A 10,209-nucleotide genomic window follows, 5' to 3' on the forward strand; every position below is an offset into this window, starting at 1 on the left:
TGTTTTGTCTGTCCTGAGCAACAATGGGTATCCCTCACCTCTGTTAGATCCTTTCTGGGCCCTGTCACCTCTGGAGGTCCTGAATGCTTCTGTCAAGGAAGAGGCTTTTTGATGCTTTCTTGCTTGACCCTATTGGGATCAGCCCAGTTCCTTACAGCTTGAAAGTAAGGGAGAGTGCAAATCTGGACAGGGAGTAGTATTGGGGAGCAGCTCATTTGGGCTATCCTCTGTTTCATTCCACTGGTGAGCCCATGGCCCCTGGGAGAGTCTCCAGCTCATTCCCTGAGCCCTCAAGTTGATAGTTTATTGTAGAGCCAGAATGATGGTGTGTTGGTGTGCCTGGGCTGCCCCACAGCATGGCTGGCATAAAGAGTATCTAGGGTTTAACCCTTTCTTGAGTTTCTGCACTGGGGAATCCATTGAGCATCCCAGAGATTGGCTGAAGGTTGTGCTCAAGCCAATAAGCTGAACACAGCCTGAAGGTTTGTGAAGTACATATGGAAGCCAGAAAAAGAGCCTGTTTCAAAAGTCTATTTCAAAGCCAGCCTTGACCCTGAGCTCTGTTACCCCCAGCTTCTGAGGGTTGTGAAGGAGAAAGTCCTGCTGGGTCCCACAGCTTGAAGGCAGAAGTGTAGAGACTGCTAGAGCTGAGGAAGGGAATTACTTGTAACTGCCTTTCCCAGTGTGAGAACTGAGGGAATCCAGTCCCTGCTGCAGGATGTATGCTAAAGGTTACCTGAGTGTGTGGTATGGGTGTGCAGGTGATGTCAGAGTGTCCAAGCAGAGCTGTCACCCACCCGGGCTTCGCTGCTGGGTCAGGAATTCCTGAGCCACAAATAGCCAGTGTCTGGGAAGGCCTTGGGGGGAAATGTTGCTACATGCTTGGCCTGTTCCATACCTGCTCCTGGGCATCTGCTCTTGTCAACTGCCAGGAATGAGATCCTGGGCCAGGCAGGCTTTTGGCCAGCTCCTTTGGCCACTCTTACAAATGTTTTCTCAGTTTCCTTTTCTGTCTCTCATCCCTCCAGCTGGTGTCTGCAGAGGGTTCCCATTCAGATGCTGGCTCGGTCTGTGCCGATAACCAGACAGAGCTGCCACCCTCCATGGAGCGCACAGGAGGAATTGGAGACTCCAGGCCCCCCTCTTTCCAGTAAGTTACATGGACATCTGCTCTGGTTTCCGAGGGCCACGTGGTGCATTTGCTGTGATCCAGACCAGTATCCCGACCAGGCTGGGACACTCTTACCCAAAGTGTCAGGGATGACAGCCAGCAAGAGGGGAGGAGAGTGGGGCTGGGAGCTGATTTGAAGTGGAGCTGCATTATTCAATAAACAAGGGCATGCTGAAAATAATGCAGGGGAAGAGCCAGCACAGCATCCCCAGTCCTTTGACCTGCACTTGTAGATGTACTGTGGTTGTTCCCGTCCCTCAAGAAGGAGATAGCTGGTGGCTGGAACCTTGTGTTGGTCTGGACAGAGGTAGAGAGATCCTTGTTAAGTTGTTCCCTGTTGAACATATTTGTTTGCTTTTATCTCATCACAGCCCTAACACTGGGGGAAGTCGAGAAAACTTGGACAATGAGACAGAGACAGACTCGGTGGTGTCATCACAGAGAGAACGACCTCGTCGGACAGATGGGCCTGAGCATGGTGAGTGTTGGTAACATGGTGAGAGCTCTGCAAGGGCATGGCTGGGGCATGGTGGCAGCACCAGCTCCAGACTTGGGGCAGCTTTCTCTGCTCTGCAGAACCTTTCCAGCTTAAAAGGGCTATTCTGTAGTTTTTAGAAGGGCCATAGCCTCATGTTGGAGGTAGGAACTAATGCCTGTGTTACATCAGAGTTTGATGTTGAGCCCTTTGGGGTCAAGGGTTCTTCTGTAGAAGCCCCAAGAGCAGGAGACAGTTGTACCTCTGTCTTCTTAGCTGAGAAGCAGAGTGAGCTTTAGCCTTGCCACTTGTGCTGCTTCTTGCTCTACCGAGGAAACAGCTGCACTCTTCCACAAGTTTAGCAGCACTGTTCCTGCTGGGCCCTCAGCCTCTTCCCATCCTAGTGATAGAAGAGGTATCCCATAGGAGATGGATCTGATCCCAGGGTAGCCTGGGAGATACGTGGCACTTGATGGGATTGACTGATGGCCAGATTTGTTCTGAGGAGGTTGCCATGAGTCCTGCATAGGTGAAGGGTTTCTCTCAAGCCCACTGACTCTTGTCTTTTCACAGCACCCAGGGTGAATGGGACAGTGAAGGGAGAGAGGCGCCGAGACCTGGGTGGGTACGAGAGCTCCTCCACACTCATGAGCAGCGAGCTGGAGACCACCAGCTTCTTCGATTCAGATGAAGATGACTCCACCAGCAGGTAGGAGAGCTTGGGTCTTGGGGAAACACTAATTTCCCCCTGACTCTCAGAACAGAGAGATGCCTTTGCAGGGCACAGTAGTCCTGGGCTCAGACCTGCTTCCGTCTCACCCAGCAGACCCCTCTGCCATTGTCTGTCCCCCATGTGCATGTTCTCCCCTCTGCCCCTGCAGTCCTCTGTTTCCTGTGCCATTTCCATGGCTCTGTTGCTGCCAGAGCCACCACTATGGCAGCAGAAGAGCTGACTCTTGCTTTTGCCTGCAGGTTTAGCAGTTCAACAGAGCAAAGCAGTGCTTCCCGTCTGATGAGGAGGCACAAGCGACGCCGGAGGAAACAGAAGGCTCCACGCATTGAGCGGGTACCCAGGGAGGGGCTGGGTATCCTGGGGAGGGCAGTGCAGGTCAGGGTGGGCTCACAGAGATTCAGCTCTTTCTGCTGTGGGCATGGCTTTGGACAAGTGTCCAAGTGCTGAGACTTCAAAAAGTGCTGTGAGCCTTTTCCAAGCCAATGTAGCCTCAAGAGCTGGGACCACAGGCCTTGTCCCAGCTGTAGAGAGGTCATAAGGACCATGGCTGTTCTCTGGCTCTGCAAAGCTCCCAGCATAAGACTGGAGTTGTGGGTGGTGGCTGTGGTGCCACAAGGAGGGGCAGGAAGGAAAGGACAAGTGGAGGAAGCTAGGGCTGGGAATGTTACTGAGGCACAGGAGGACATCTCATGTTTTGCTTATGTTGCAGTCCTCGTCCTTCAGCAGCATCACAGACTCCACCATGTCCCTGAACATCATCACGGTCACGCTGAATATGGGTGAGTGGGAGGTGTGCATGGAGCCTGCAGTCCTTCCAGAGCGAGATTGGGTCATGGAGAGGGAACTGGGGAGGGGGCAAAGAGAACACGTGGGGCAGGAGTGAAAATATGGATTCTGTAGGAGATTGGCTTCTCTTGTAGAAATTGTCTCTCAAGAGTTTGTGTGTCTCGGGACATCTCTCTGGGACAGAGGTGCAAATCACCACCATTAGGATGTGGTTTTACTGAGGTTAGGTCTGCTTGTCCTTGATGCTTTGGGGTGACTTACTTCTTTCTCTTTCCATCCCTGCAGAGAAATACAACTTTCTGGGCATTTCTATTGTGGGACAGAGCAATGAGCGTGGGGATGGAGGCATTTATATTGGCTCTATCATGAAGGGAGGCGCTGTGGCAGCTGATGGCAGGATTGAGCCAGGAGACATGCTCTTGCAGGTACATCACACCCACATATCTCCATCTTTGGGCCTGGGAAAGCAGTAAGAAAAGACCCAGAAGCCTCCCTGAGAACTTTGGCTGGCTAAACCCAGGAAGTCATGCTTGGAAGAGGGAAGCTGAGTCACTGCTGAGCTGAGTGGGGAGCTCAGCCTCTGGTCACATCTCTGGGATTCACCTCTTTGTGTTGTTTGTAGGTAAATGACATCAACTTTGAGAACATGAGCAACGATGATGCTGTGCGGGTGCTGAGGGAGATCGTGCACAAGCCGGGGTGAGTACTTGGGTTGTTCCTTCCATCCAGGGATATCTGCCCAGCTTGTGCTTGGAGTGTGTGAGTCGTATCTTCCAGCCACCTCTGCAGAAGCTCAGAACTTAGGGGTTTGGTGTTGCTTTGATTCCTGGGTTTTCATGTCCAATGCAAGAATTGCAGCCAATGGAATTGCAGGGAATTGGGGTCTGTGCCCCTTTTTTTGTGGGGATGCCGTGTTGCTGCTCATTGCAGGGCAATTGGACTCGATGACCTTTAAAAATCCTTTCCAAAACAAACTTTGCTGTGATTCTCTGCTTCTATTTGGGTCATCAGCGATCCTCAGCAGGGTCACATCATTTTGTTCATGTCACTAGGGGAAACCCATAGCTGGAGGGGAATAAAGTCACTATACTAGCAGCTTCTGCCTGTCTCCCAGGAGAGAGCTGGCACATAGCATCCACTCATCATGCAGGGGTTTGTGTTACTGTGCTCTGTTTCTAACTCTCACCTTTTTGTTGCAGGCCCATCACCCTGACAGTGGCCAAGTGCTGGGACCCCAGTCCGCGGGGCTGCTTCTCGTTACCCAGGAGTAAGTGGATAGCTGACCCACCCTTAGCGCTGGTGCCCAGCTCATGTGAGAGCCCTGCCTTAAGCACTTACTTGGTCGTTGTCTTGTTCCTCCCCTGTGTGTGTGACTCCATGGGGCACTGAATTGGGGTTTGATGGGGTTTCAGCTCTCCTTTGAGGAGGCTGCTATGTTCTATTCCCAAACCAAAATGCCCAAAAGCCCAGCCCTTCTTCCCACATCACGCTGGGGACGCGTTTCACTGGGGCAGGGAGGTCACTTGCTCGGGGCGCCAGAGGAAAGAGAAACCCCCCTTAAGCCATAGGGGGATCTCTCCCTCTGCACCTCTCCTGCTGACCCTCCCTCTCTTCTTTCTCTCCCAGTTGCTCCCCAGCGGATCTGGGCTGGGCCAGACTCTCCATGCTCCGATCCGGGTGAGTCCCGGCAAATAGTGGGGATGGAATGGGCTGTGCTGCGTCCCTGTCCCTCCCCAGAGGTTGTTTTGATGAGCTGATAATTTCTTACAACTACTGACTGACTCTTTTTTCATTGCAGGTGAGCCCATCCGGCCCATCGACCCGGCAGCCTGGGTGTCTCACACGGCAGCGATGACTGGCACCTACCCAGCGTACGGTATGAGTCCATCCATGAGCACAATCACTTCCACCAGCTCCTCCATCACCAGCTCCATCCCAGAGACCGAACGTAAGTCCTTGTGCCTCCGTGCTGCACCCGCTGCACGGCCTCTTCACCTTCACTGTGCTGTGAAGGGAGCAATACATTTGCCTGGGGACAGCTGGGATGGGCCTGATCTGCCCTGCCACGGGACTGGGAGGGAGGCGGCTCTAGCTGGGCCGGCACTTTGATCAGTGGGAGTTCTGCCTGGCAAAATGTACATGTTTTTAAGCCTTCTGTGTGAGGAGAGTAGAGGAGCCTGGCTGCAATCAGGAGCTGTGGCAGGTGTAGAAGAAAGGCTGAGGCTATTCAGGGGTTGGCTGCTGAGAAATGTGGGGCCAGAGGGATTCAGCATGTCCCTGGAGCAATTGAGAGCTCCTCCCAGACAGCAGATAGAGGAGGCAGCTGAAGCAAAGAGCCTTGTGGTGGGGCAGGGTCCTGCTGAGCACAGGCCTCTTGGTTGCTTTCTGAAGGTTTGGGATGATTTGGTATATAGAGCCCTGAGGCAATGTCAGGAGAGCTTAGGTGAGGCAACAAGCCAAGAGTTTGTTGTAAGTTTGTGACTCTTGCCTGGGCTTTGCCCCAGAGGAAACTGCTGTCATGTGAAGGATAACATGGGAAGGCTGGAAGGGGGGTTACACAGCATGTACCCCGAGGCTGTCTGTGATGTATTGTTCCCTGGCCCATTCCTCCCGTGCGTGATGCTTCCATGTGGCCCTCTTTGTCTCTTCTGCTCTCTCTCACCTCTGCCTGCCTTCCTTCATCCACACCACAGGCCTCGATGACTTTCACCTGTCCATCCACAGTGACATGGCCACAATTGTCAAAGCCATGGCCTCACCAGAGTCAGGCCTCGAGGTGCGTGACCGCATGTGGCTGAAGATCACCATCCCCAATGCCTTCATTGGTAAGAGACCGTGCTGCCTGCAGCAGAGGCAGGGACTGGGGAATGGGTGGCCTGTTTTCAGGCAGATGTCCAAGGCAGCATTTTTGTCACCATAAACAAACTGTTGACTAGGGAAGAGTCAGAAATTGAACCTTTTGACCCACTTTGTTTTTGCTCCAGCGTGGCTCACTGCCTCAAGGGCCACCGTCTTCCTCTCTCTTACAAAATCCAACTCTATATCTGGTGGCAGGTTCGGATGTGGTAGATTGGCTCTATCATCATGTGGAGGGCTTTACAGACCGCCGTGAGTCCCGCAAATATGCCAGCAATCTGCTGAAGGCTGGCTACATCCGCCACACCGTGAACAAGATCACCTTCTCGGAGCAGTGCTATTACATCTTCGGGGACCTCTGTGGAAGTATGGCTCTTGGCGTGGGTGGCGGGGAGAGGATGGAGGGGTAGTGGTCCTGCAGAGCCCTGGTGAAAAGCCATTGCCATCAGGCTGGGCTCCTTGTTCTACAGACTCTGTTAAGGGAGTGATGAGGAATATCCCAGCTCCCTTGTCCTGCTGCTGAGGTGGTGAAGTTGGAAGCAGCATTGACAGTGTCACCTACTATGTGATTTTTTCTCCTGGACAGTCACAGCAGAGTCTTAGTCTTTACTGACTGTCTCCAGGTTCTGAATTTCAGTTCTGGCGAGGGGTTGGTGCTCAGAGTTGGCTGCTCAGATAAGATGGGGGAAGAAGTTGGCAGGGTGAGCTGTAGCTCTGATGTGGTCCTTTCCCACCAAGCTGGTCTCTGTATTAGAGTGGCAGCTTGGACTCCCACAGCCTGGCACTTGTTTTGCCAGGAAGCCCAAATGGTGGCATTGACTAACAGAGAGAGTGCCAACTTCTTGTGTCTCCTTGCATATCCTGTCCTTGTCCATCACCAAGAATGGACAGAAAGCTGCTTCATCACACGTGGTTGTTTTTCTGCTTGGATTAACCCCTGTTCTCTGCTTTCTTGCAGACATGGCTAATCTGTCTCTTCATGATCATGACGGCTCCAGCGGTGCCTCTGATCAGGACACTTTGGCTCCGCTCCCCCACCCAGGAGCCGCACCCTGGCCCATGGCCTTCCCATATCAGTATCCACCACCTCATCCATACAACCCCCATCCCGGTTTCCCTGACCCAGGCTACAGCTACGGAGGGGGCAGTGCAGGCAGTCAGCACAGTGAAGGTGAGTGAAAAGGACTAAAATATGCCTGTAGGTGGGCAGATGTCCTGTTCAGTACAGGGCAGCAGCAGGAAAAGGCTGGGTAGGCAAGGCCCTCTGTTGGGGAAGCCAAGGTAGAAGCCATCTTGGAAGTGTTGTGGGACTTGCTGCTGAGGGGAGATAGAGAGCGCAGACCGTGCTGGGGCCTGGCTGTGCCGGAGCGTGCTGCAGTCCTCCCTTGGCTAGAGGAGATCCATCCGTTCTTCCTGACTTGTCCGAGCTGGCGCCTAACCTTGCCTCACGTGCTTCGCAGGGAGCCGGAGCAGCGGTTCCAATCGCAGTGGCAGCGAGAGGAGGAAGGAGAGAGAGAAGACCGGGGAGTCGAAGTCAGGCGGCAGCGGGAGCGAGTCGGACCACACCACGAGGAGCAGCATGCGGCGCGAGCGTGCGGCCAGCGAGCGCTCGGTGCCGGCCAGCCAGCACAGCCAGCGCAGCCAGCACTCCCTGGCTCACAGCATCCGCAGCCACCACAGCCAGCAGTCGTACGGGCCGCCCGGCCTCCCCCCTCTCTTCAGCCCCCCCATGTTGCTGATGCCTCCACCGCCGTCAGCCATGGGGCCCCCCGGGGCGCCGCCGGGCCGTGACCTGGCCTCTGTGCCCCCCGAACTGACAGCCAGTAGACAGTCCTTCCGAATGGCCATGGGCAACCCCAGTGAGTTCTTTGTGGATGTAATGTGAAGCGCCCGTCCCCTGTCTGTCTGCTGTCCCTCCTTCCCCCTTTCTATCCCTGTCGTTTGTTTCCTAGGACCAGCCCTGGCTTCACCCCTTGTTTTTTTGGGGTTTTTTTTTGTTTCTTTTTTTTTTTTTTGTCTTGATAACGAAAAGAAAAAAAGGGAAAAAAATAATAAATGGAACTAAACCTTGATTCTAATCCCTCCTCGAGCGGGGTGGACAGGCCTGGCAGGCCTGCTGGGTGCTGTCAGCCCATCCTGCCCCCAGACTTGTGTATTTCCGATGGTAATTCCCTCCTGCCATCCTTTCTAACCCCATTAATCCGCATCCGTCCCAGCACCCTGTGCTGCTTGCCCGTGTGTCACTGCTGCCTCAGTCCTTTCACCCTAAACATCTCTTCTTTCTTTTCACCCTTTTGTGTTTCTTCTATCAAGCAGCAAAGAATTACGGGGTGTTTGACTTTCTCTGAGCCTGCCGCCCGTGGGGGGGAGAGCTGGAGCATGGCGTGGCCCGACAGCAGGACACGGAGCTCCAGGGGCGCTGGGCACGCATGGCGCTGAAGATGGCTTCTTTCCTCCCCCTCGCGGAAGATGCCCTGCCCTTCCCACAGCCCTGAGAGGGGAGCAGGGACCAGCCTTATATATGTATTTTAAATCCCGTTGTAGTTGCCTTTTGGCTAATGCATGAATGTTCCAGGGCTTCAGTGCCTGCAGGGAGTGGACAGATGCTACCACTTCCCTCTTGCCTCCCTTCTCTTGCCCACATAATGGGCCAGGTGCAAGCCTGACACTGACCCATGGCAGGACCCTCCTTCACCTTGGCCAGGTCTCAGGGCTGGGGCTGTACCTCAGCCCAGAGAGGCGGTGATTGCCTGTGCACAGTCTCTTGCGTGACTCAGTGCCCTACACCTGCCCTGGGGTTCTTTGGGGGGATTTAAGGGCAGAGCTCTGCTCCTTCCATCCTGCTCTTTGCCCTCCTGCCTGCAATGTGCTGCTGCCTGTCCTGTTTGTAGGGGCTGTCCCGTGCCTGGGGCTGGCAGTGGCAGCTGTGGCCTTCTCCCTCCTGCTGTCGCGCTGCTGCTCAGCTATGTGGTACCTTCAGGGCCCTGGACTAAGTTAGAAGGCGAGGGCGGGGCACAACTGGTTCGCTTTCATGCTTTGGAGAAACGTGGAGCTCCCCTGTATTTGCCCTCTGAAGGGCCTGAGTCTGTCTTCTCCTCTGCCCAGTGCTGCTGGCCTGGCTGCTGGGAGGGACAAACCTCTGGGACAGCCCCACTCCCTCTGGTCTGTGAGCAACCTGAGCTCTCCAGGGATGAGACTGCAGCCTGAACCATGGCCTCTGGGCTCAGTGCCCACAGGTGTGCTCTGACAGTTGAGTCTGTCTGCTCCAGTGCTCCCTGCCTTTCTTCCTTCCACTTCTGGGTACGCGGAGACGTGCCCGGGGCTGGGGCAGCCCTCTCCCCATGCCCAGGGCCAAGCACGGTACAGTATGGACATGTCGACCCTGCCGCTGTTGGTGCTGGCGCCCCGGCGCCCTCTCCTCCTGCCACGCCGTGGCTTTCTCCACAAGCGTTGCCTCCTTTGGTCTTTCTTGTGTTCATAGTTTTTATACGATGGAGTTGAATTGTATTTTGCTCCCTGGGAGTCTGCATTGCCCCTGCAGCCCCCTGCCAGCTCTCACACGCCATCAGTTCATCTCCCTGACTCCCTAAAGCCTCTCCTTCCCTCAGCCCGCTGGAGTCAGACTGTCCCCAGTAGCCTCCCCGGCCACTGCGCACCCCTTGCCCTGCCCTACCCACTGGGTTTTATAAAAACAACACCAATCTCCTTGTTTTTATTTATAAACATAGTTTTATTGGACTCCTGCCTTGTGTCGTTCGTTTATTCTTTTTCCTCCAGCCTCCTCCTGCCTTTCGCTCTGAAGTGAGATAGATCCCAGCAGGATCAGGGCAGTCTGTGGCAGTGTGCCAGCTGCCTTTTCCCGGGATGCCGAGGGCGGCTGCGGGCCGTTTCTCCGGAGCAGGGCCTGGCCGGGGGCCCTCGGGGTTCCCTGGGTCCCCGTTTCCAGCGGCAGCACTGCGGGGAGAACCAGGGGCCAGTCCGACCCTTGGCGCAGCAGTGCGGGGCGGGGGAGCGGGGATGCCTGGGCGCGAGGCCAGCGGGACCTAGCGGCCCTCTGGAGGGGCGCGGCGAGCTCCGGACTTCGCAGGGCGAGCGCGGCCTCCTGCCCGGGCGCACCCCCGGCCCGGCCGCTCGCTGAGCGCAGCCGCCGTGCCGCCCTCGCCCAGCCACAGACTACAGCTCCCAGTA

General features: G+C 55.2%; 1 protein-coding gene across 4 annotated transcripts in view; it reads left to right on the plus strand.

The window, feature by feature from the left end:
- Nucleotides 1-9,759, plus strand: part of DVL3 (dishevelled segment polarity protein 3) — a 33,875-nt gene extending 24,116 nt beyond the window's left edge. The window contains exons 3-17 of one of the 4 annotated variants that reach the window (XM_038146018.1): nt 1,029-1,150; nt 1,543-1,649; nt 2,220-2,355; nt 2,619-2,712; nt 3,089-3,158; nt 3,451-3,590; nt 3,788-3,864; nt 4,365-4,432; nt 4,792-4,842; nt 4,964-5,113; nt 5,859-5,990; nt 6,220-6,387; nt 6,980-7,192; nt 7,482-7,880; nt 8,338-9,759. In XM_038146018.1, the coding sequence (XP_038001946.1) occupies nt 1,029-1,150; nt 1,543-1,649; nt 2,220-2,355; nt 2,619-2,712; nt 3,089-3,158; nt 3,451-3,590; nt 3,788-3,864; nt 4,365-4,432; nt 4,792-4,842; nt 4,964-5,113; nt 5,859-5,990; nt 6,220-6,387; nt 6,980-7,192; nt 7,482-7,880; nt 8,338-8,369 (1,959 nt within the window). In that variant the 3' untranslated portion in view covers nt 8,370-9,759. Of the gene's footprint in view, nt 1-1,028; nt 1,151-1,542; nt 1,650-2,219; nt 2,356-2,618; nt 2,713-3,088; nt 3,159-3,450; nt 3,591-3,787; nt 3,865-4,364; nt 4,433-4,791; nt 4,843-4,963; nt 5,114-5,858; nt 5,991-6,219; nt 6,388-6,979; nt 7,193-7,481 lie in introns of all 4 variants that reach the window. The other 3 variants (XM_038146020.1, XM_038146019.1, XM_038146021.1) reach the window with 3 other exon arrangements.
- Nucleotides 9,760-10,209: the final 450 nt, after the last annotated feature.

The sequence above is a fragment of the Motacilla alba genome, chromosome 9 (assembly GCF_015832195.1).
Source record: "Motacilla alba alba isolate MOTALB_02 chromosome 9, Motacilla_alba_V1.0_pri, whole genome shotgun sequence".
Lineage (NCBI taxonomy): Eukaryota > Metazoa > Chordata > Aves > Passeriformes > Motacillidae > Motacilla > Motacilla alba.